The following is a 27,022-nucleotide window of genomic DNA, read 5'->3' as shown; positions in this document are numbered from 1 at the left end:
TTCTATCATAACATGAATTGCTGCAAAAAAAAATCCCTGGATTTTGCAAAGTAATATTGTTCTTTGTCTGCAATATCTCTTTAAAATATACATTATGCTCCTTTCTTGCAAATGGAGGCTGTCATTTTGTTTACTTACATCCATTCATTAACTATATGCTCAACATTTGTTTCTTGCTTCTGGTAAAAAAAGAGGTATTGGATAAAGTCACTCATTCAACGATGTTTACTGAAACCTATTTCCTCATTTTATCCTTGTGAAAAATACTGATAAACAAGATCTAGTTGAACAATCATCTTGAATGACGCCAGCCTAAGAGGTCTCTGGTAGAAAACTATAGTTTCTCCCTCAGTTCTACCTTTTTCGAAACGTCACTTGGAGGACTACTTGAAAGGTATGGCTTTTTTGAGGTAAGCTTTTTATTTTATTCTATTTTACTCATTATTTATTTTAGAGAAAGGGTCTCGCTCTGTCACCCAGGTTGGAGTGCAGTGGTGTGATCACAGCTCACTGCAGTTTTGAACTCCTGGACTCAAGTGATCCTCCCACCTTGGCCTCCCAACTGGGACTATTGGTGTGTGCCACCACACCTGGCAGAGGTAAGCTTTTTAAGTTAGCACATCATACAGTTGGGAAAGATCACTGATATCCCTAGTGACTACCAAGTTTTAAAAAGGTCTCAATTAGACAAGGATTATTGGATAAACAACTTGATAAAACTGTTTTGTGTGGGAAAGATTACTGTAAATGTAAAATCTAGCCCTGCTGAGAAAGGAGGCATGGCTCACAGCTGTTGATAAAGGCTGCGAATTTTTCATGAAGAAAAGTTCAATAAGAATTAGTAATATGCTAATGTTGTTCAGCACGAACATCAACAAAGTGGACCTGCCCGAAGCTGGGGAATGGGGAAGTGTGTAGCCCATAACCCGCTCATCACCGTGATACCAACAAGGAGCTGGATACGTTGAATATGGTGAGGGGAAGATATCAAATTGTCTTCAGTCTTAACTCTTCCCAGCAAAAGGGATTTTGTTGAATAAAAGGTTTATTCTTTGTTATTTCCGAAGACAGCATTAACTACATAGGAGTTTTAGGAAGGCTTATTTCATTTCAATATAAAGCAAAAGTTGTATCAATTACAACTTTTCCAATGATGGGGCAGCCTCACAAAGGAGGGGCCAGCTTTCCAGTGGCAAGTTTAGGCAGACACTGTATATTAAGGATGTATGGGAAACAGTGCCTGCGGCAATTAAGGGACAGGGCTATGTACATTTTCTGGATCCTTTTCACCCTAAAATTCTCTGCTTTTCTTTACTAGTACAGTTGGCTTTCTGTATCCATGGATGTGGAATGCTAGAATATAGAGAGGGCCAACTGTACCATGACATTTTATGTAAGGGATTTGAGAATCTGTGGATTTGGGTATCCATGGGTGGGAGGGGTCCTGGAGCCGATCCTCCGTGGGTACCGAGGGATGACTGCACAGAAGAATTATCTAGCTATTAATGCACATGGAGAAAAGCAAGTTACTGCCAATTTTGTGATCCCACATTCAAACCTCATTAAAATAGAGACCTATATAGAAGGGGGGTCACATCATTTCACAATGGTTTACGCGAAGCAATTGTTTACTATTAATATCTCTGATTTGTAAAGTATGAAAAATTGGATGTCAAGAACAAAGGATTTTCTTCAAATACAAATTTTTTCTTTATCTATGCTACCTTAGAGCTTTAATTCTCTACTAATCTTGCATTTATATTAGGTATTAGATATTATAAGTAGAATTTTTCAAGGAACTCAAAACATTGCATTGGAGCCTTTTGGGGACTTAGAATTTCTAGAACATGTCATTTCTGCTGGTATTTGGTTTGTAGAGACAAGCTGGGGCGTTCATCAACACCGTGGTTCACGTGCAGGCTGTGAAGCTAGACTAGACCACCTGTGTTCGAACCCTGGCTCTACTCCTTACTATCTTCATGGCTTGGACAAGCCATATAAACTCCCCATGCTTCAATTTCCTCATTATAAAGTTGTGCTAATCAGTGCTGGCTCTGAAGATGATGTTGATGAACTGCCAGATCTAAGCTATACAGATGATATTCTATTGTTCCAGGCAGTTTATTTCCCTAAAAGATTTGAGCCCATCCCAATTTGTGTCCAGTCTGATATGTCCTAGAGCCCTGTGGTTTTATGGTGCCTATAATCTTATGTAAAGTAATTTGGTCAATGGTGTTTACAGAGTGCTTATTATAGAGGAATACAAAAATGACTAAGAAAGAGTCAGGTCTTGCCCCCACGCAGCCAAAATATACCTTACCAAAAGAGAAAAAAGCATTTAAAAATGAAATATAATTACATACTTCGAAATATACTAACTCATAAACATCCTTTATGATTTAAAAGCATTTAGGTATGGAAATCATCCATAAATCCTTTCCAAAGAGCTCCAGTGCTAACTAGGATATAATATGGATAGGAACTTCTTGGACAGTGTTTGCATTCATAAGAACTATTGTTTCTATATTAGTGGAAAGGTTTTAGTTTGGGCTTACAAGTTGGAAAACAGAAATAACTAAAATATTATGAGCTTTACTTTAAATGCATTTACTCTCAGTTGCAGTTGAAAAATAAAATGTAGAAGAAAACTAAAAGTTATCTCAAAACAATAATAATTTCTAAAACAACCCAAATGTATAGCTTCATAGTTTGTAAAATACTTCGCAAAATACTACTTTATTCGTGCCTCACAGCAATGATGTGAGACAGACATTAATCTTACTTTGGGAAGAGAAACTAAGGCTCTGTGTAGCTAAGAGGCTTGTCCAAGGTTGCTGAGGCAATAGATATTAGAGATGGGATTTTTTAACTGTGACCTTATTACATCAAATCTGGCATTCAAGAAAAGCTCATCAGATTAAGTATGAAAAAATGAAATCAATACTCATCTGATACAACAATTTTCCATCAGACGGTCTCAGAATTCAAAAGTCAAAGTGGGTTTATTCAGGCACCCACTATTTTCTATTTCTGCCTGCTTAGAAACCAGTTCCACTTCTCGTAACAGGAGCCTGGCTGTCCATGGGAGGAGCTGGCTTCTTACTCTTCAGTCCACGTGATTCAGATGGAGCCCATGCCTGGCTAATCTCACACACACACACACACACACACACACACACACACACACACACACCCATTTGTGATAAGCTCAGGGAAGGTACAAGTGATCCAAACTAGTCTGATCTGAACTGATGGGATTATCAATACTGGAACTTCATTTTTGGAATTCTTGGAAAGATAGGTTCTTTTTCCTGTAGGTTCAAGTTTAATAGGGATCGGGTTTAAAAGTCTCAACATGTAGAGAACACCTGCTTAGAAAAAGAGCCAATAGAGAGGAGAGCAGAGCCAAGCCATGGAGAGCCAGAGAGCAAGGCAGCACAGGAGCTCTGGAGTCCAGTACTACTCGGACCTTGCGGGCAAATGATGCAAACACATGCCCTTTTCTGCCATCTTGAGCTGAATTTCTGTTACTTACATGCATCCAGAAGTGTCCATGTTGATAAATTACTTTAGTCATATACAAACAGAATTAACCATTTAATTAATTAGAGACTGGACCACATAATAAACCCTATTTCCTCTAGACATCAAAAAAACTTTATTATTATTTTTTTTACCACTGGAAAAAGAAAAGGAAGAAGGAGAATCAGAATAACAGAACTCTCCTCCCCTTCAAAATTTAGCAAGGTCAGATTATAACAGCCAAAACTGACCTGTGGACCCAAGAACTGGACTGAATATAATGAGAAACATTCCAAAAATTTAACAAGTGGAAAAATAGCCTGCTGTGCCTCTTTGCGAACAAGCTGCTCAATGTCAACAAGCCCAAGGCACTACTAAATATCACAAGGTCAATTCCAATGAAACAGAGTTTTTATATATTGTCAGATTTCTTACTTATTCAGTGGAAAACAGAATCTTTTCTATTGATGCCTTTTTTTTTTTTAATACATGGTCTTGTTTTAATTGTAAGCAGTCCCCTTGGTTAGGCACCACCACATGGAGGGAAGGTGGAGACATGAGAACTTTAGCAAAATGATGGAGGTGTTTAGGTCTGACTGGGGTCTGTCAGGACAAACTCCAGCTAATGTGCCTCCTTGTTGGACTTGAGAGCAAACAAAAGATTCTAGACTTGTAAGGTGAGTATCAGAACTTAAAAAAGAATCCATCTGAGTGAGTTTCCCACTTCTTCCAATTATTTCTTTTAAGACCAAAGTATAGGATACATAAGACACTACTCATACTGGAATTCGTGCTGCCTGGAAGACACTAATCATACTGGACTTTCTAACTCCGAAGTTGTCACAGGTAGAGCAGGGTATATTCTGAGAAGAGACCATTAACTGATTACATTAATAAGCAAGGTGTACAATACATCAGGTTTAAATTCCAAGTGTAAAAGCACCATTTTACACTTTTGCTTTGATAATAAATAGATGACTATTGGTCTAGAGTTCTTGACGTGAAACAGGCCACAGATATCAGCAACATTCCAAATTAACTCTGAAGCTGTGTGTCAGCTTGTCAACTTGACAAGCTGTCAAATCAGAAGCTCATGATGGAAAAGCTAACTGAGTTTATTCTTGACCTTCTTTTTTGGTTATATATTATCTGTCTGTGTTTAAGTATTAGGAGTTGCTCTTTAGACCTTCACGGAAGAAAATTCTGAAATCGTGGACAGGCTGAGCCTTTCTGAGTAGTGGCTATGTGATGAAAATCTAAATTAAAAACTAGCCACTAACTTATGGACATTAAAAAAATCTGATACGACACAGTAATAAGAAAACTTGTTTAGTTTGGAGGAAAAAGTCACTTTATGAAATGTTGTTCCTTTCAACATAGTTGTGCTATTTTCTGAAGATTGATTCTGTAAATTCCCATATTGCCAGAGTAGTGGGTAGAATTTCTAGGAACAACAGACCTACTCTCTCAGGAAAAGCATAAAAGGATAAATTACCATTTTCTTTCCCAGAGATGGCATAGCGTTTGCCTAATGGCTTTCTGGAATATCTGTGCTTCTGCAGCTAACAATTTTGTATACTGTATATTTTGATAAAATTCTAAATTTCATTTAAAGGAAAAAAATCCCTTCCTTTTCACTTAATGTTTTATCTGACCATGTTACAATGACATGTTATCACCATGAGATATCTCACACTATGTACCTTTGTAACCTGAACTGGCAGAGAAGGATTCCATCTATCCTCCATGTTACCTGGCTTTGAGATCATTCGACACAGATTCCTCTGCATCGTGATACATGCTCCTTGGCAGACTTTGCATTTACACAATTAAAATAATAAGGACAAAAATTCCAATTCCATTTTCAATATATATTCTAAGCCTGGATAACAATGGAACAAAAAGATGGTCTTTATTGAATACAACAGCCACCTGAGCACTTGCCTTTCTAAAATCTTTGGCACCACTTTGCCCTACAATTAATCGGGGACCTTTGAATTAGGGACTGACAGGTCATGTATCTGAATTGACAGTCATATCATCTCTCTGTATACAGTGCTTTACAGTTTAGAACATACTTTCACATAGAATTATATGATATACACAAACCTGAGAAACAGGCATTATCCACATTTTAAAGACAAGGAAACTGAAGTTCAGAGACACCACGTGATTTGGTCCAGGTCACACAGCCAGAAAAAAACCCAGTCGGAACTCCAACTGAAGAAGCCATTAAGGAAACAGCATCCACTATTTGGAGAGGCAGATACCATAGGCAAGAACTTCTCTGTACACAGAGTAACCCCACACCTACATTCAAAGCTACTCACGAACATGGGAGAAGAGCAGAGTTCTGCCAAGATAGGCAGGCTCTCCACCGAAAGGATCAACAAATAACCACTGTAGTTTTGCATTTAAAGGGTTTCATGGTGATCACCATGAGCTGATTCAGTAAGTTTCCACTAAACTACTAGAGATTTTATCCTCTGCTTGCTGTGCCTACATAAGTGTAATCTATTACAGCACATGGAAAATTAGCATTTGTTGAATTGTTATTAAAATATTTTATATCATTTTAATACAGAGGCAGCCCACAGGGCATCAGGGGCTATAAAGGAACAGGGTATGGTCAGGCTGACCAGGGCTTGGGTCTCAGCCTTCTCATTTACCAGCTGTGAGGCCAAGCACCCACCCACCTTGGCTTCCTCACGTGTACATGTGGAATCCCAGGCACAGACCTGGCTGTGGCAGGGCTTCCGTATGGTTCAGTTTCTTATTTCTCTTCCTTTAATCAAAAGAACCAACATTTATGGAACTAATATAACATGTAAAGTGCTTCTAAATAAAGAAGTAACTGATCTAGTCATACTTATTAAGTAATACTGTTTATATTAAAAAATTAGATTTTCAACTGAATTAACTTTCTAATGATTTAGAAATAATTTAGAAAAAGCCTTTTTAATGCCTAACATATTGCCCCAGGTAATATTTTTTTAATTTAAATATTAGTATGCAAAACATAAAGACTTCTACATTATAATTTTTCTCACTAATATATAAGCTACAGTTGTGCAAAGATATGCATTTCTTTTGCTGTTGAGGAGTCTGTATTTTGTGAAAATACAAGCACTATTTCATTTTTTCCAAATGTAGTTCTGTAAATGGAAGCTTTCTATGTAAGGTTGTAACTTTCAGCACTTGGAAACGTTTTTCCTTTTCAGAAATTTGGAGAAAGTGGCCCCTCACTTACTAATTCCATCACTCTCCTTCATTATTCATTTTAAGAATACTTTGACTTCTCCTAAGTATTATTCAAGAAAACTTCTAAAAATTGCAATTAGGTTTTACATACTGAAAATATTTTCCTGCTTCTGATACATTTTCCATATTTACATTTACTATCTCATTTCCACAGAATTCAGAATGAAAAGCAGATCTGCCATGTACTATGTGCACATTAATAGTGTGTAGGGCACCTTATTTGTGCTAAAATGAGATAACTTTGAAAATTTAAAAGCACTATGCACATTAAGATATAATTACACAAATATGAGTGCAACATTTATTTATTAGGGGTATGGAAATGTGAGAGTGTTTCAGAACTTTTGGGCTAATGAGTCCAATTTAGAATTACAGGCTAGAGAAGTTATGTTTTCAGCACAATAGGAAACCCATTGTTTAGATGTGTTTACGTCATTACATTCAATTAGTGGTGAATTCAATTTTGTTTCTTACATATTCATTTAAGACAATTTGATGCCAGAATATTGCTTATATCAGAATGAAAGGAAACAATAGCCAAAATATTTGCAAATCCCCTGTATTCCAAAACAGACATTTAAAATATGGGTTCAAACTGAAAACACCACTCTAGTGTTACATTTGAAATTGAAAATACCACTCTATATATCTATTTTGGAACTCTTTGAATAGTCTAAAATAGACTAAAAATGGAATATTTTATAGTTTAAGTTACAAACCAAGGTGGTTCCCCCAAGATACATATCTTGGCTTACCATGATTCCAAACAAAACTAACTAACTTTTTAAAAATATTTGGAGTAAAATTTTATTTGCGTTACAAATAGGATACAAAAATAGTTGAATCAGGATACAGAAATCTGCTGTGTTGTACTAGTTATCCCTGTTTTATTTTTTAGATGTGCTTAATTTAATGGTGTAACTGAAGATTTTGTTTGTGTAATGCATGATTAAGACAATAAAGTATTTTTTCTAGTCTTCCAAAAAACTTTTCTGATCAGTTTGCGAGTTTTGATGAGTTTTGTAAGGTTTTTGTTTTACAAACTATGAATCAGCAAATTTTTAAGATTGTACCACATAGCAAACGGACAGCTGTTGAAAAATAATGTATATAAAATGCATATAATAAATATTAAATTGTGTACCTGTAAAAAAAAAAAGAAAATACCACTCTAGTGTTACATTTTAAATATCTGCTAACAAACAAATTTAATAGGTAGAAGGAACATTAAATTTAGCTCAATGTAACTTTAAGCATTGATTTTCCAAGTTGAGCAAAGCACTTCCAAACATCTGTTGAGCAGATCTTACGAAGGCAGGACTCCTGTGAATTATTGCAGCCTCGAAGAACTTAAGGTTTCTGGCCTGAGGCTAGAATTCCAAACCACTCTAGCGGTGGCTCAGCTAAACTTGAAGAAGAACATGAATCTGTCCTGGTGATTTTCTCTCAACTGCATTCTCCTTTCTTTTAGTAGGTAAGAAAGCAAGCCTGAAGGTGGACTTTCGCATTTTAGTGGGAAAGAGACTGGTTAGGCAAAGCATTAACCAAGCTATAATAAGGCTCTTAGGAGAAACCTCTTGGGAAAGAACTGTAGAAAGTGAACCCCCGGTTGGAAGGAGGTATAACTAGCTGCTTGCTTACAGGAATTGTAATTGCTAATTTAAGTCTTTAGGGAGATCCAACTTGATTAGCTAAACATATAACTTCAGGGGGAAAAAATATGATCTAGAGAGATATGACAGGTTGTGAAAAAAAAAAAAGCAAATGGATTTTAAAAATTATTACAACCAAGAAAAAAAAGGAAGAACAAGGAAAAAAACATCAGTTGGGTGGCTGAGTGGTGGAAAAATCACATGATAAATCTAACCGTTCAACAACAAAATAACTGAGCATTTCATATTTTGACAGGTTAAAGCTTTGAAATAGCACTATTTTAAGAGGTCTGCATTCATTTCTCCATGCTTTTGGGCCTTGCCAAACTAGGGAACATTCTAGAAACAAATAAAAAACTGCAATTAACACAAACTAAAGAGTTGTAATCCCAGAATCCCTTTTTCTTATTGATCAGATTCCTGTAGTGCCATCTCCTATTTTCTCTGCAACAGAAATTCTGTATTGAACAGCAGGATTTTAGAAAGCTTCTGATAAACTCCTGGTTGCCGATGGAGCCGGTGTCTCTACTAATGATTCGAACATTGTTAGTAGCACACATGAGGTGAATAAGCACATTCACACGGACACTCTGTGGCTCACCACTCCCCATCACCTTGCCTATCGTACTCTTCCGCTTTTGGGATTTTCTCTCTTGGCCAGATAAAAGTCCATTCAGTTTTCTCAAGGCAAGACGATTCCTGAATGGGATTCATTTCTCACTGGAGCGATGGGGAAAAGATCTGGGCTATTCAAAGGGTACTACTGCCCCTGGATGTGAATCTCAGAAAGTAAGATTCTGAGATTGCCAGATTACCTCTGAGTGTTCATACATATGCAGAAGGTTAATTAATTTCTCTGAAAAAAACTGCACTGCGTGGAGAAATTTCATAAACTATATGAGCAGCTGAGATAGGTAATTCTGTTACTGAAGTTGACACTGTCAATAATAGCTAATACTCATTAAAGAACTATCCTCCCGTACCCAGGGAGGAGAAGGGTTCAGAAAAGACCCAGTTTGGATTAATACATAAAGACCACGTGGTTCAAGGTTAAAACAAACAAAATGCTGTCATTAGAGAAAACTAACCACACATGTGATCCACAAATACTAACAAATAGCAGGAAATAAACGAACAGCTTGTGGGAAAAAAGCTTTCAGACTCCCTATTTTAAAGAACGCCAGTGAAAACAGTGATAAAGATTAAAAGACAAAAGCAGACAGAAAAAGGAAAAATTATTCTTTTCTTGTTGCTCCTACATTTTCCATCTCCCTTCAATAAAAGATTCTGTGTAATCCCAACATTGCCATTCCTTGCACAAAGAGCCCTAAGAACAATTCAATGTTGAGGGAGCTGAGAGGAGACACAATAACCTGGACCCTCTATCTCTAAGGCATTTGCAGGCAGAATAGCCATGGTTTCTAGAACATTCTCTTCACATTTATTTTTCATGAGCTGCAGCACAGAATGTTTACCAAAGGCTTTAAAAACAAAATCTCACCATAACAGTTGAGAAAAATATTTAACAACCACGGCAAAGCAATTACAGGCAAATTTTCACCTCGAGATTCTCATCTTAGGTGTGGGAGGCAGAGAGAAGACTCCTGCACATCAGTCTGAACCTAGAACGAGGATGAAAAGAGTTGATTCTGCCAATAGTTGTCAACAAATCCATATCTTTGAATTTCAGGGCAAAAGGCAGGGCTAGCTGCCCATCTGAATGTGCTTTAAGAATAGCATCACTGTGTGGTTGTGGCTGACTTGAGTTTCTGGGCAGCATTCTGAGGACAGTCTAGCCAGGAACTTCCATACTCAAAACAAGGAAAGGTCTGAATGTGACAGCTCTCTCTTTTTGATTATTTGTGTCAGGCGGCATCGTCATTTTCAGCTATTCAAGGTGACGATATTAGATGATGCAACTAGTCCCAGTAGAGCAATTCTATAGGAATGTGTAAACTTGGGAGGAAGTTAACAACATTACAGGGAGTTAATCCTCCCCCACCCCGCAGCTCTGCCCCATTATCCAACCAATTTACAAGTTATCATCTAGACTTTTATTATTCATTTTCATTATGACTTGATTTTGACACAGCATTATTCCCTTTAGAGCAAAGACTTTTTGGGTGCAATGAGATCAGACATCATTTCCTCAGGAAGAATGAATAACAAGGATATGTGTATACATTCCATTCCCAGACATTTCTGTTTCAGTCTCGTTCCAAGCGAGCAAGGAATAAAAGACATGGCATAAGATGGTAAAGTCCCAGTTAGGCGTGGACAGTAAGCATCATTGGAAGCTTAGAATGAGTTACCTGGTACAGGTGAAAGGCAAACACATCACAGAGGCTTATAACACCTTACCTGAGCCATCTGCCTCTCCAGTTTTGATCGGGGAATATCATCAAAGTAGTTTTCATTTCTTCTCCTCCTTGCATCGCCCTGCATGATAATGTGAGGAACGTCTAGGGAGCCACCAGTGGTGTAAGTGCTTTGGCTAAGTGATGGAGACAACTGAGGAGGAGTGTGATTACCACTGGGTTCCTGAATGGAAATACATCATGAAATAAATACCATGTTCTGTGGCTAACCTTTGGTTTCAAAATTGCGAAATATTGACAAGACAGACTGGGGGGGTGGGGAGTCCTTTTTGAATCAACTTGCCCAGGAATGGGTGATGTTCCATCATTTTATTAAATGGCATGATCTAGTCTATACTTTCCCCCCTAAGTATTTCAGGTCAAAGGTTTGAAGTATAATTAGGTTCTGTCATCTTAAACTAGCACTACGGATGATCTCGGGAAGGAGGCACACCTATGTTGGGCATCCCTGATGCCATCACGTGTGTTTTTACAAGGGAAGGAACTGGATCTTGGTGCAGGCGGAGTGTCCTCACCATGGTAGATGCCATGGTAAGAAAGATAAAATGGGCCCCAATGGGTCTTGATCCTCCACCAGGGAGTGGTCTGACAGTAGGACCAAGAAGAGGACACAGCATGGCGACATAGCATGTCACACGCACAGACCGCAGAGCAGGGCATGTCATGACAGAGGATGCTTTTAAAGACAACTCTGGCTGAGGGCAATGGGTCAGAAGATAAAGGGCACAGACGGCTGAGCTCTAGTGTCCGCAGGTGAGATGAGGATTGGGGTCATGGTGGTTCTCCAGGCCTCCTTGGACAGCTTTAGGTCCTACACTTTTTCTTGGGGAATTTGTCTTTGATCTGGCTTTTGCTCCCCTAATCCCTTCTGGGGAGCCAGATGGAGAGGTTCAGAAGGGGAAAGGAAAGAAGTAGAGTAAGTGGCAGGAAATTACTCCACTAAACTGTCATTTTAGGATGATTACACCAATGGTGCCTACGTCTTCCTCCCTTTCCATGTAGCAAAATGAAGGCAAAACAAGAATCACTTTCTAACCTCATTTTTTTTTTTTCCAATTTAGGAGAGGCTCCTCTTCTTGAGAGGGAGGAATTTCCAGTTCTACTCTTATTACTCCCAAAGCCTTCCAGTAGCTTCCAAATATCCCAGTGAATCCTAATTCTCCCAGTGATCAATTTTCCTTCTGGCTCCCTCCTGGAGCCAGTTCTCTTGCATTCCCTGAAATCTTTGTGTATATTTTCTTCTCCTCCAAAGCTGAATCAGACTCAAAATCTTAACAGCTCCTCTCCTGCCCCAGCCTCTGCTGTCCTGACCGTGGCAGTGCTGTTTGCTGAAGTCGCTGATAAGAGGCGCATGGCTGCATTTTATCATTTCATCGTGCACAGGCACGTCTAAGTGCGTGCTCTGTTCCTCGTACACTATCGATAACTTTTCTGGCACTCGCAAAAAGGAAATCAGGAGAAAGATTGACTCAAGAGAGCAGAGTGGGAACTCTGCAACTTTCCAAGGAGATCACAGCTTTGTGATGAATTTTAGAAAAGTTCTTACAGGATTCATGAAAACCAGTGACTGTTGGCCACTCCTTGCCATTGTCATTTTGCCTGGAAATGACAATGGCATTCCTCTCTCTCTCTTTCTTTCTCTCTTCCCTTTCCTTCCTGCCTTCCTGCCCTTTCTGCTTTATTTCTCTCTCCTTTCTATATTTCCTTTCTAGTTTTCTACCCTGTAATTCTAAAATATAGCTGATGTACATAAATAATAAAATTTATTAAATAAAGTTTTAGATTCCCTTGGCTTAATCTTTAAAGTGGGTAAAGCTGGACAATTTCCCACTTCTTGGAAAATAGAAGACCCTAAGGTTAATTTTAAATTGATCTTTTACTTAACTGTGATCCTGGATCGATTTTCTTTCTGTGGGTTTGAGGAGTCTGACAGAAAACTCATTTCCGCTCTCCTGGCGCAGGGAGGGGGTGGGACGGGACGTGAGGGAGTGGTTCTTTAAAGGCGGTGGTTTGTCAGATCGAATTCCATTATAGATGGATTTCTAGACCTCAAAAATATATATTTCACCCACTGAGAAAAACAAATCTCGTTGTATAAAACACAACCCAGAGGCAGATGGTTTTTTTTATACGGATAAGCACATGGAAAACAGCCTGTCCTTCCTGATCCGTTGCTTCAGCTGTTTTATTGCACAAAAGAATTCTCGAGGATAAGGGTGGACAAACTTACCCTGAGGGTGATGGACCGAGGGGGTTTCTGCGGGGGATCCTCGTGCAGTCTGTCTCCCAGAGATGCCAAAATACGTTTCCTGTGGCCAATCAAATTGATTTTTAAAACCTGAAACAACATATATTTGGGTTAAATATTTCATTTGAGAAAAAATAGTTTTCAAATGTCCTAAAATACGAGGGGTGAAAAGAGATTTATGCAAAGTTCCCCGTGTCATGAGAGATGAGGTGTGAAATCAGTGTGACCCCTGAGTCCAGAAAGACGGGAGTGGTATCTGGAAAGTCTAGAGTGGCAAAGTAGTGAGGGCAGAAGGAGGAGGCTGGACGGTTCTCCTTCCACTCGAGACCGTCGGTGAGTCCCACTCCTGACACAGCAGACCTGAGACCTTGCCAGAAGAGAAGACAGCTCTTCTCACTAAGCAGCTGAAACCTCACAGAATAAAACCTGAGTCCCAACATGGCCTCGGCGCCCAACAGGACAGGGTGCCTGCTGTCTCTCTCTGCCCGTGTCCCTGCCTCTCTGCCCTCCATCTAGGGAGTGGTTCTTTCAGGGTGTTCAGTCGCATGGCTCCTCTGGGCCTCAAAAACCCCACCCTCCTTCTCGCCTTGGCGCCTCTACCCCACTCAGCCATCTTCCTGGAATGCTCCCCACAACCCCACGAGCCCCCGAGATTTTCAAATAACCAGTGACTTCTCATTCCTCTGGAGGTTGCTCCAATGTTGTCTCCTGGGAGAGGCCTTCCTCCATCTCCTCGCTGAAAGAGTCGAGCCCTCAACCTCTGTCGTGCTCTACCCTATGATCTTCTTTTTATCATTCTCTAAAACAACTTTATGCACAGGTTTAGTGTTTGTGTACCACCCCTTCTCAGGTAAGCTCCCGAGAGCAGGGTATTGGCCTATGTTTATCACTATTATTTCCTAAATGCCTAAAGCGATGCCTGAAATAATAAGGGCTTAATGAATATGAAAGAATGAATGTTACTATAGAAGAAAGTAACAAAATTAGGGTTAAGATGAAGCTGTCTACTTGGGGTAGACTCAGAGTCTCCCCAGGATGGTATTTGAGTCTGACAGAGCTTCAAAGGCATGTGGCAGAGGAGACAGCAAAGAGAACTGAGAATTGCATAGACCCTCAATCCCCAGCCCCATTCCTGGTACTTTACAAATGCTACCTCTTTTAATCCTCCCAACAGCTCTATCTGGAAGGGGTTTTCTTGCTTTGCAGATGAAGAAACTGATGTTCAGAGTGGTTAAGTCACCTAACCAAGAGCCAGTACATGCTGGCTCTGGGATTTGAATCAAGTTTGCCCGACTCCAAAGCTTGCTTTACTCCAAGATACACACTGCAAAGTTTAGGCGTATCTCCAAATACTACTGACTTTAAAAAACAGCATATTGTGAATCCATTCATAAAAAATGGATCTATTCCTTCCCTGTCCATGTATAGTCCCAGGATATAACAAGTCTTATGGAGTAACTAGTTTCCAAAGTAGTTACCCATTGTGTAAAATTTTTTCCCTCTCTTTTCAAATTTTAAGGCATAGGGGATGGCATTTCTTTGGCACACATCCCCTGCTACCTTGAATTTTTATTTGTCACTTAGCCTATTGGCCTTTCAGCCTAAGTTTATTTAGGTTTTAAACTTGCTCTATGCCCTATTCCTTTTCCCTGCACCCTCTGACCCACGCCTGCTGCTGCTGCTGGGTACGGTAAGTGTGAACCGAGGTGAAGGTCTCCATGCACCACATCCCTGTGATTTTATAAACCTTCATCTTCCCAGGCTGAGGAATCCTAATCTTTGCAAGTTTGTTTTCATAAAGCGGCTCCTCTTTCCCATAGATCATTTTAGTTGACATTCTCTGGACCTTCTCCTACCCTATTACAACTGCTTAAAGTTTGTTGAAAAAAAAAAAATGGCTCACAATACTCCAGGTATAAGTGAACCGTGGCTTTACTTTTAAGCAGGATACCGTTTTCGGCTTTTAATCCCCCTTTTAAAATGTCCTTTCAAAGCACACCTGATTTCTGGCTGGCCTTTTAGCTGCAGTAGGAATTACTAGGGACAAAAGTATACACTGAGTGTAAAATCCTTTAATTTTGTTATAGCTGATAGTTCAAAGCCTTTTAATCTAGGAAGGATGGTTTGAATTATTTTTCCCTAAATTCCTTATTTTACGGTTGTCCATGCAGAAGCCCATCTGCTATTCTCTGCCCACTCGCACAGTCCTGTGTTATCTCTCTGCATTTATATTAACCATTTTGGCATTTTGCTACCTGGAAGAGCTTAGCAGTTTTTGCAGATCTGGAAATTTCACTATGTACTCCTTTCAGATGATTTATAAATATGCTAAGTAAGTGTGGCCGCAGCGCTGATTATTTGCAGGCGGCATTGTTTACAGGATCCATAAAAATGCCCTTATATTCTTGTGTTATTTCTTTTTTTTTTTTAAGCATTAAGATCAAAGAATTCCCCCAGCAGAAATACAACAATAACCTTTTCAAAGGTATTTTGCAAGTCTAAATACACTACATTTTCTTATTCTCTTTTATTCTCACTCTCAATTACGTTGCCAAAGGCTTCTATTGGATATAAGTTCTTCCCGTAAAATCCCCACTTCCTTTCTCCCAGCAGGTAATTGGACGTGATGCTGCTGGTGCTACCTTGGGCCCCTGAGTCCTGCTAAGAAATGTTTTTATATAGTAATAAAGACACTCAATTATTTTGACAAATAACTGACACTAAATAACAAATAACTATAGTAGAATTGAGCTGGTGTAACCTTCACTGTTGCTTTTGTTTTATTCTCCCACAATTCAATTCTGGGCCAGTTACTGGAGTCCTTTGATTTCAGTTTTCTCACCTGTAAAGTGAAGGAGTTAATGCTAATCTCGAATGTCATTGGGAAGAGGAAGAGTAAGATTGTGAGAATAACCAGCACAGTGCCTGGCACATAGAAGAAGCGATCTTCAAAGTGTGCTTATTCCAGCCAATGGACTCTGGGGATGCGCAGAAATCCCGACCGAGAAGGACAGGACTTGGTTATTTTCCTAAAGTTAACCATGTCAAACAAATACGCTGGTGCTTTGCATGAAGGGATTTGTCTAACCTTGGAAAAGCCCTCACTGAAGCAATTTATCCCGGTAGGAGCGTGTCTGATTTCTAGTTATTAGTTTGATCCTAAACCTAATTTAAAAGGATATGCCATTCTCCCATCCACACGGCTTAATCTCCAAGAGGAGCTGAGCTGAAGAGCTCCTCTACATTGGAGCCCGTTGTTGCCTCCTCACAGAGATGCCCAGGAGAGCATGAGTGGTTAGACAGACAGAGAACACAGAGAACACATTAACACAGAATGATGACTCATGTCGAAAACACTTGGGTAACTCTCCTTATTTATTAGAAATGAGCCCCTATCACTGAAGATACTGATGATAACCACCACTTATTGAACATTTTCTATACTCTAGTTCTATGTTCTAGCTGTGCTAGAAACTGTACCAAGCGCATTATATGTGTATAAATATCTCATTTAATCCGTACAATAACATCATCATTCACATTTTAGAGATGCAAATCTGATGCTCAGAACTGCTGAGTAACTCACCTAAGGTCACACTGCTAACAGGTATCATGGCTGGGATTTACACCTCATTCTTAAAGCCCTGCCCTTTACTACTCACCGTGCCCTTCTTACTGCTATTCACCTCTACACTTTGGCCTTAGCTACAGTACTGGTTATGCCATTATGATGCTCCTTGCAATGGTGCTTCTTATCTTGAGTTACCATGTTTAAAACGTTAAAATGGGGCTTTGACCATCTGAAAACATTAAAATGATTCAGTTTGGGGTAAGGCTTATAGCAGTGTTAAAGCTACAGACAAGAAGAGGAGGAACCTCATGGAATTCCCTGTGAAATGCATATACAGATCACGGACAGGAAACCCTCATCACCTAAGATTCAATCTGTTGGCTAATTGTGGAGTTGGTAAAGAAGGTGACATTTGGCTTCAAAACTCCTAAGTTGACAATAGGAAATCCAATTAGTGAGACAATATTCCACAGAAAGATAGTCATTACGGAAAAGACAAGTCTGAGGGCAAGTGAGTTTGCCTTGAGTGAGAACAGCTTAATATCTGGTCATCTCTGTAAGCAGACAGAGTTCCTGAAGGAATGGAATCCTACCACACCAGGCACCATGACTAATGATCAGTCTGGAAACCTTTAGTTTTCGAAAAATCAGAGCAATGGTTAGAATGGTTACAGTGGTAGAGAAGAATTCTGTGAGCTTTCATGACTGCTTGGGTGAAAGTTACCCGTATGTACAAGGAAGCCTATGGGAGTAAAAGATAAAGTAATGGTAATATATTGTAGATTTAGTTATTCTAAGATATCAAGGCAATATAGTTCAACTCAAAAACAATACTGAGTGTCTGCCACAAATTATTTGGAGGATTCAAAGGGGAAACTCAACTAATAGAGCTTACCATATCAGAGAGATTGGGTACAAATAACTACACTGTGGCTCTATTAACTAGGATAAAATTATTAGACCGTGAACATAAGCATGTGGTTGCAATTGCTGAGTTCCAGTAGATAAAAAATAAAAGTTATTGCATGCTTTCTTAATGGTTTTTATTACAGCCATCATAAGAGAAATGTGGGTCAAAGGCAGGGAATATTGTTGAAACAAAACAGTGTCTAGTACAGGTAGGTATTGGCTTATCAGAGCAGTAGCTGCCTCTAGACATTTTCTCCAGTGTCAACTGAAGAGGACAATTCCAGAAACCCTATTGCAAATCCTGGCAATCGGAGAATAACTGTGCTAGATGACAGTGCTATAATATTTTGTCACTGCCATTTATGTTTCTCGGTTTGGCTATGGAAATTCTGCCAGATAATGTCATGACATTAACCTTGCTGAATGGCTTGCATCAGAATACATGTCACAGCAAAGCTGAAAGTGTGTACTTAGATTTATTTTTAAATGTAATATGATATAAACATGTTTAAATTTAATGTGCTATAAATTTAAACATGTTTAATTTAAACATAATGTAAATTAAATGTTTTTCTTTATCTGCTTTTTAAAAATTAAAGTGTTTTTATTATAATAATAATACTGCTTTTCCACTGCAGATACTTTATAAAATACAGAAGAACAAATAAGAGAACAAGTTATCGATAGGCTATCAACATTTAGGTGTACGTCCTTTCATTTTTTTCCCCATGATTATGTTCTGCGGTGGCCATATTGTAAGTACAATTTTCACTTTGATTTCTTTCACTTAATATCAAAGCTAAAGAATTTTTCCATTTTCATGGCCGTGTTTGCATAGGCACAGTATAAAAACACCACGGACAAACTGCAAGAATGCACGAGTCATGAAGAAAATTCATGTAGTGACAATCTGTCTCCATGTTCTGCATGAAATCTCAATCCATTTATTGCTGGATGGACCAACTCATGAAGGGAAAAATCACAAATCTACATAATGTTCTTCAGTGTCACATTTTGCATTTGTTATGTTTTGGCGTTCAGATTTAGCTGACAGATGTGAAATAGCACATGTAGCTGGAATTCTCCAGAGATTACACATGCCACAGGGCTGGGCACATGGACGATTCTAGTTATCACTCCTATGGGACTGCATACTTTTTATTTCCGGATTTTTATTTGGGAGGAGGAAACAGTTTCATCCTACATTTGGAACTTCCATTTTAGGGGCGGTTTGTTATTGCCCCTTTCCATTCTAGACATTTACCAACTAAAGAGAGCAGCTCCCATGCAAGTCTATAGATCGCATCTGGCTTCAAAGTGGCCTCTTCTAACAAAACTGCAAGTGTTCTGCGCTGTTCTGGTGTTCTTAAATGCTGAGAATGGAAGTTGAGGTGGAAGTTTTTCTGCTTGGTTCTCATCTGCAGAACCAAAATTGCAATTGAATGTGAAAGGCCCCCACGCCCCAAACCTGGTTATCATTTCTAAACACTTTCCACCTGAGAGCATCAAGGCACATGTACCTGTGTATCATCCTTTTACAACTCCCACAGTCTCAGAAATCCTCATTTTTGAACTTGCATCTGATTTTATTTTAATTTTTTTTATTTCAGCATATTATGGGGGTACAAATGTTTAGGTTACATGTATTGCCTTTGCCCCACCCAAGTCAGAGCTACATTTCTCTCTCATTTCTCGGACTGCAATAATTCACGTATAGCATGGGATGGTGGAGAAAAAGACTTCAGAAGCAGAAAGTCATGACATTTGGTTCTTCCCCTGACTCTTCTTCTAAGTGATCTTTGACACCTTTGAGTTGTGATCTAAAGAGGACAATAATAATCTTATTCAACAAACATGTATTGGATGTCTTTCACATATAATCACCATGTTATGCAATTTGTGAGCCACAAAGAAGAAAAATTATTCAGTCCTCTAGGGATTTCAATACAGGAGGTAAAAAAAATACATAAAAAATATATATGTGTGTGTATGTATGTATATGTGTGCGTACTTCTGTCTATCATCTATCTATCCATCCATCTAAATATATATGTCTACACAGCCTTCCCAGTCTAAAAGGAGTTTCTGTGGATTGAATAACTATGAAACTGCTCTGGAAATTATAAAGCACAGAACTAAGGCATTATTTCTCTCTTTTTAAAATTTTATTTTAATAGATTTAGAGGGTACAAACGATTTTTTGTTACACAGATGATTTGTATAGTGGAGAACTCTAGGCTGTCAGTGCACCCATCACCTGAATAGTGTACATTGCACCTGCTATTTCTCTTTTAAGTGTAACAGAAACTTAAGCTTTCTTACCCTTTCCGTGAACAACCTTATCAGCAATATTTTGAATATTATGTTACTTAAATGTGCTATTATTGCTATCTCTGAGTAGATTTTAGGTCCAGAGTCAAGCCTTTCACGTCTCCAGCCCTCTCTCCTGTTATCTCTTTGCTCCACATATACACACCTGTGCATATTCTAGAATGACCTTGTCCCCTCTTTCTATTAGCATCCAGCAAGGATGAAATCAAGCTCCACCTAAAGCCTTCCTTGCTCACCTTGGATTACAACGACCTCTATCTCTCTGAATTTCTCTAATGTTTGTGGGCTGCCCCGTGCTGTTGACACCTGATACATCCTGGAGTGTACAGCTGGCTCTCTTTCTATGTTTATATGTCTTACCTGATCATCTATATGCTCTGGAAAGTCAGACATAGTGTCACTGCATCCCAGAGTCCCTCTCAGCATCTAGCACTCAAGTCCACCTCAAAGGTGCACCCCTACGATCTCAGCTCTAACCCCTTTTGAGGTGGACAACAAATGAAGCAGGGGAGATGTGTCTGAAAGGAAAAGAGGGAAGGAAAAGAACACCCAGGTCTTATTTCTTCCCCTTTTTACCCTCAAGCATTTTCTGTTCCTTCTGAGCTTTGGCACCTTCATTCCTGTACACAGTCTTCCACCAGTGATGTGAGATTTCCTAACCTCCCACCATCTGTGGCATTTTCCTTTACCTCTACCAATTCATCTAAAAAAAAAAAATCCCTCTCCCTAGATTTTTCCAAATTCTCTTTTCTTTCTGCTATTACTTTCAAATCAATTGCTACTAAATAATCAGCAAATAAGTTCATTTGACAAATGCCACCCAAAGACAACTGCATTAACCCATGGGAAGGAAAAGAGGTTCTAAGGTTTACATCTCCAGAGAGAGCAAAGGATAGTGAGAAGGAGCGAGGAAAGTGAATGTGTTTTCTGAACACAGTCTGTCTCAATAAACAGGAAATACTAATTAGGAGGAAATGAGATCATCTTTGCATGGAAAGAGAGACCTTAATGGTATAATTGCCTCCGAGCCTTGAAGGGCTCTAGAGGTACAAAGCCCTTTTTTGTAATCAATAAGAATCTTAGGTTTATTTGCAAAGCTCTCTGAATTACCTCTTGATGAAGGTACTAATTTTCTGATTATATTTTCAATAAACATTGCTTCAGAAGATTAAAAAACAAAAAACAACACACACACACACACACACACACACACACAGAGCAAACCAACCAATCAGATCCTAATTAATTTTCCTGTAAGTTACTTTTAAGTACAGCTTGCTGCAAGCTAGATCTTTATGGGAGAAATTTGGTTTGCATTGCTTAATAACCCAATCATTGAGATGGTTGAAGGAAAATTCTGTTACAAAAGAAAATGGGAAATATGTGCGATATCCCACATCCGAAGTTATTCTTGGAGACGTGACGATGTGCTAACAGCATTTGAAAACTGCAAATATCCCTGCAGTATTGTTAATACACAATAATGCTTTGCATCTTAAGAAGTAGAGAGACCACTGTTTTGCTTATATTTTGCTAACCAAGCAGGATATTTACAGTGAATGAGGGTATTTTTCAACTTATTTTTTTCAATTTTTGAGGTAATAAAATTTACGTTCAATTATATTGTATGACCGATGCTCTCAGCATTGTAAATGAAATTACGGTTATCAAAATTCATTAACATATGTCCATATAATATAAAATAAACTGAAATATACAAACTACGTGAATATTCCCATATTTGTAAAGAGAAGCTTTAAGACAAATTGAATCTCAAGAGATATTCCTAGGTAACTGAGGGCCTGGTTACCCAATTTTTGGATTATATAATAAATGGTCTTTTCTGCTCTGTTGGTGCTCTGCCTTTCTTTGCACTGTTTAGCTACTTTAATGGCATATAACACCCTCCATCAGAGGATAGAATAGTGCAAGAAGCAATGAATTCAATCCAGTCAATTCTTTTTCCTGTCAGCAGGTCTGGTAAAAGGATCTGATGGAGGAAGAGGTAAAAAATCTATCTAAAACTAGCTAAATTAAGGTTTTAAAAATGCATCCATGAATTTTACTTAGCCTAGCTAGCTACTATGGCCCTTTAGAATTGGGTGTTCACTGTTTTCAGCCCATGTGTGGAGGGGAAAAGGATGTTAAGGGTTAAAAAAAAAAAATTCTAAGGAAAGCAGATGTTGTTAGTCCCAAGGACAGGTTCAAGATGAGAAAGAACAGGATAACAACAGTGAGACAGAGATTTCTTATAATCCCTTTTCTTCCACTATCCCTGCCTCCACCTTACCCCCACTCCCACCGCTAGCCCCTTTTTTTTCTCCTGGGGAGCCACAGAACAGAATAAAGCTGGGAATCACTACATACCCATTAGAATTGCTAAATTAAAAAAAAAAAACCGATCACACCAAGTGGTGGTGAGAATGTGGAGGAACTGGAACCCTCATATTGCCAGTAGGAATGTAAAATGGTAGAGCCATTTTTTGGAAATCTGCCAGTCTCTCAAATTTTGACCAAGTTTCTTAACATACAACCTGGCAAGTTGACTCCCAGCTAGCAACCCAAGAGAAATGAAAACATATGCCCACATTTAAGCAGCATTATTCATAACAGCTAGAAGTTAGAAATAATCCAACTCTCCCATCAACTGGCAAAGGGATAAATAAAATATGGTATATTCATGCAATGAAATACTGCTGAATGATCAAAAAGGAACAGACTACAGATACATGCTATAGCATGGACAGCCGTCAGAGACATTATGCTAAGTGAAAGAAGCCAGACACATAAAATACATATTGTATAATTCCATTTATATGATGTTTCTAGAAAATATAAAACTATATATACAGAAAGCAGATCAGAGGGTGTCTGGGGTAAAAATGGGAGCAGGGATTGACTGTGATGAGCACAAAAGAACTTTTTGGGGTGATGGAAATGTTCCAAAACTGAATTGTGTCAATGGCTGGACAGCTGTATAAGTTTACTAAAACGTATCCAATTGCATACAGAAAATGGGTGAGTTTTATGATCTGTAATTACATTCCAATAAAGTTGTTTTAAAAAAGGATAATGCTGGAGAGAGCATCAAACATGCAAGGGTAGCATAAATAAGGCCACTCCCGAAGGCTATAATTCAGTCTGCTCCAGAAAGAAACCTCTGTTTTCTTGGAATGTGCCACTTACCAGCTGGACTAAAGAGTGGGCAACATATAAATTTTAGGATGTCCAATATTTCTCAAGAAAAATGTGATCCACAGGGCAGCTTTGTCTCTTTAGCTATACGCTAATGGATGAATGGCATATTCTTTGTTATAGGTGTACAACACAGTAAATTAGTACTGATTTCCCATATGTGGGTATATTTTTGAGGGTCTTAATCCTCCTAGCCATGACACTTTGGTAAAAATGTTTATGCTTTCTAAATACTGACCACACATGGTTTATGAATGTTTGAAAACGGTGCAGTGATCACCAGGAGCCAACATGGGTTCTTTCTGTAGGGGTAACAAGATGACGCTCAAGAACTAGGGAATGAGGTTGCATCCTAAGCACTAAATTAATCTCATCGACAGTGCTATGCTTTGAGTCTGTCCCCACCGAAACTCATGTTGAAATGTGATCCCCAGCAAGGTGGTGTTGGGAGGCGGGGGCCTAGTGGGAGGTGTTTGGTTCATGAGGGTGATCCCTCACGAATGGCGTGGTGCCATTCCCTAGGGAGTGAATGAGTCCTGGCTCTGGCAAGACTGGATTAGTTCTCGAGGGGAAGGACTAGCTCCCACAAGAGCAGGTTGTCACAAGGCCAGGATGCCCCTTGGGTTTTGCCTCTTGGCAGGTGTTCGCTTTCCCTTTGATCTTCCGCCACGTTGTGACACAGCACCAGAAGCCCTTGCCAGAAGCGGAGCAGGTGCCGGCACCATGCTCCTTGAACTTCCCAGCCTGCAGACCTCCGAGTTAAATGAACCTCTTTTCTTTATAAATTACTCAGTCTCAGGTATTCTGTTGTAGCCACACAAAACAGACTGAGACAAACAGAGCGATTGGAGTTAGAATGACTTCCCGGTCCAGAAAGAGCCCATGGAATTGACTGGCAATTTGACGATTTAATCAGTGATACTGATACCCAGCTAAACGAAGAAGGTCTGTGTCAGGGTTGGGAGGGAAGTGAGGGTAGAGCGCAGAGGCAAGCAATGAGACAACGGGTAAAAGAGAATTAGAACGCCTGCCTAGCTTTCGCAGCAGCATCGCTGGGTGAGAGACACTGAATCTGAAATCCGCAAGCTTCTGGATCACTTAAGAGATAATTCTCTGTCTTGGGGAAGGGTTTATTCATCAGGTCTTGTATTGCCACAAACAAAACCTCCCTCGAAATTCCCTTTCCTCCAGTACCATGTGAGCCAGGAAGCAGCAATCACTGAATCAGTTTTCTGGGTACCCAGATACCAGAAAAGGGAGTGTTGAAGATGGGAGGTTAGGGAGGGAAGCGTTTGGTTACAGTCAGAGAATCCTTCCATTATATAGTAACAGACTGGAAATCTTGATACATTGTTTCCTCCTCAATTAAATTAAATCAACACCATGGAGGCAGAGAATCTACTCAGGAGGGCATAGTGATTAAGACTTGTGGGACGCTTACTATATATGACTTTTGGTCAATTATTTAATCTCTCAGCATCACCTAACTCATCTAAAATAATGGGGTTAAGAGCATCTCTTAGTGCTATTGTGAGGATTAAATGAGATACATGCAATGCACTGAGTGCAATGCTTGGCATAAATGAGCCTCAAAAAATTCTAACTTCATTCAGGGTTTCGATTAAGCCCAGTTTCTGAACTGGACGGGCTGAGCCCACCCCTGGAACTTGGTCAGTGTTACTCCATAACCAAAAGCATCCAGCCACCAGCCATGCGCTTTTCCCTGGCAACAACCCCTGTGCGATCAGCCACTCTTCTTTTCAAACTTCAGTGGTCTCATTAAAAATAAGCTTTTGCCAAACTATATTAATTTCCTTTTTTTTTGACAGGGTTATTAGTATGAGGTTGACGGACCAGGAGAATGCCATAGATATAGTGTCTTTGATTCCAATAAAGCACTTGATGAAGTCTTTCATTATCTATAAGTTATTGGGCTCTATGAAAGAAAAATTAAATGGATTCACAGCTGGTTGTACATCTACACCCAAGAGGCTTGATGAATGGCTCTGTCACAACCTGTAGGGAGACCACTGATTGAATGCCACAGGGTTCTGTCCCGGCATTCTGCTCTATTCAGTATTTTTATTAATGGCATCAAAGTAGACATAAGAGGAACCCTTATCAGATTTTTCAATGACATAAAACTGTGAAGGATATTTAATACGACAACAGGCGAATGCAAAATTCAAAATTCCCTCAACAGGCTGAAAGGCCAAGCTGACACCAAAAAGATGCAATGGAACAGGGATGAATGTCATGTCTTACATTAAGGTTCCAAAAGAAAGCCGCTGTGCAAGTTCAAGATGGGGAAGATGGGGCTTTGCCATAGTTCAAAGGAATAGCTGAACTTTCAGTTAAACACAGGAAGAGGTCTGGTGGGAAGAATGCAAAAGTAAGGGTGAATGGGAAGGGAATACACCCAGATAAAATTATTTTACCAAACAAGTCATCTCATCTACCTGACCATTTCAACCTTACAAGGTTGGTGATTACCTTCATTCTAGACATAAATAAATGGAGGCTCAGGAATTTAAGGAACTTGTTGAAGTGGCAACAAAGTCAGGACTTGAATCCACTCTGACTTCCAAAATGCATGCTTTTTATATTCATTATATTTCTCTCCTGGAGTTGCTGCGAGGCGCAAGTGAGGCAGTTTGAATGGAAATACCTAGCACAGCGCCTGGCCTGTATCTTCTGCTCAGAAGTTGTTTGTTCTTTTCCCCCAGAGACTCATTAACTGTAAGACTGTGTGCTTACCTGAATGACTGGTACTTTATGCATTGCTGTATGAATGCTGCAGTCTATTCTAAGTCTTTTCTCAAGTTTATCCATTAAGGTAACTACCACAGAAATGACTCTGTCAATTTTTCTTCTCCCACTCACCATTATTCCAAATCCTTAGTGTCAGAAGAGGAAGCCTGGCCAGGAAAAGGTACTGGAAAATTTGAGGGCGATCTGAAATCTCCGACAGTCGGTAATGATTCCCAGATAATTAAAACTTTTTTTTAAATTAAGGTAATTTTCAAGGGTTGCATTAGTGGTTTAGTGTTGCATATTTGCGTGATAAAAACCTCAATTACCTTTACATAACGAGGTGATATGTTAAGTAACCTTAGTATAATGACATCATACAGAATATACAAAATTTTCACTCAGTTCAATTTTTAAATTAGTTTATCTTATGGTTAAAATGATGCTTTTTTTTTTTTTCTGTTGCTGCTGGAGTCTTTATTGAAATTCTTCCTAAATATACATGTATATTTTTTCCTCTCCTGCCTAAGGGTGGTTTTCTGATGGTCTTTAATTCTTTCCTGGATATTTGGAATACCGCATTGCATCTGAATCATGCTCTGTGAAGACCATTTGTCACTGGGCCACGGCGCTGCGGCAGAAGGTTGCTGAGAAATGCACACTGGCCCCAGCAGTATCCTGGAAGATTTTGCTCTTTTAAATAAATTAATTCTTGGGAACAGTTGGTTGTCATTGTCTCTTGCACTGAAAGTAAGGGCTAATAACATTAGCTATCTAAAAGTTCCAGTTAATGGAGATTTTACTGTAAAAAATAATCCTTTATGGGGAAGATGCAAACTCCTTTTAATTTTCTCTCCCTCCTTCTCTTGGCCTAGGCCAGCCATGATTCACAAAGCTGGAGAAGGGAGAGTCATCAGCTGCTGGGAAGCCCATTCTAGCAAGGAGAGGGGCAGCCAGGATGAGGGACTGGGTCAATCTGTGCAGCAGACGAGCTGAGAACCTCTTCCGTAAACTGTATACTGTAAATGGAGAAAAGAGATGATTGTGGGGGTGGAAGATGCTTTGAGGGCCAGAGCATGTGATCTGTAATAAAGTGGATCACTTCCTTCAGGTTTTTAGACCCAAATGTGAATGCCCCAGTGGACTTTCACGAGTTGTGCCTTCTTTCTCCATCTGGTGAATCCCTATTCACCTTCCAGTATTT

The 27,022-nt window shown here is 39.3% G+C and overlaps 1 protein-coding gene across 13 annotated transcripts in view; it reads right to left on the bottom strand.

The window, feature by feature from the left end:
* ANKS1B (ankyrin repeat and sterile alpha motif domain containing 1B) overlaps positions 1-27,022 on the bottom strand; it is a 1,021,409-nt gene that overhangs the window by 72,831 nt on the left and 921,556 nt on the right. For 8 of the 13 annotated variants that reach the window (XM_012664020.1, XM_012664018.1, XM_012664019.1 and 5 more), the window contains 2 exons: positions 13,044-13,151; positions 10,797-10,976 (listed from right to left, as the gene is read on the bottom strand). The exons of 1 other annotated variant lie outside the window; for it this stretch is intronic. In XM_012664020.1, coding sequence (XP_012519474.1) covers positions 10,797-10,976; positions 13,044-13,151 — 288 coding nt within the window. The remainder of the gene's footprint in view (positions 1-10,796; positions 10,977-13,043; positions 13,152-27,022) is intronic. 4 more of the 13 variants (XM_012664027.1, XM_012664024.1, XM_012664025.1 and 1 more) reach the window with 1 other exon arrangement.

The sequence above is a fragment of the Propithecus coquereli genome, unplaced genomic scaffold (genome assembly GCF_000956105.1).
Source record: "Propithecus coquereli isolate 6110/MARCELLA unplaced genomic scaffold, Pcoq_1.0 Scaffold85, whole genome shotgun sequence".
Classification (NCBI taxonomy): domain Eukaryota; kingdom Metazoa; phylum Chordata; class Mammalia; order Primates; family Indriidae; genus Propithecus; species Propithecus coquereli.
This window is presented reverse-complemented; position numbering and strand designations above follow the sequence as displayed.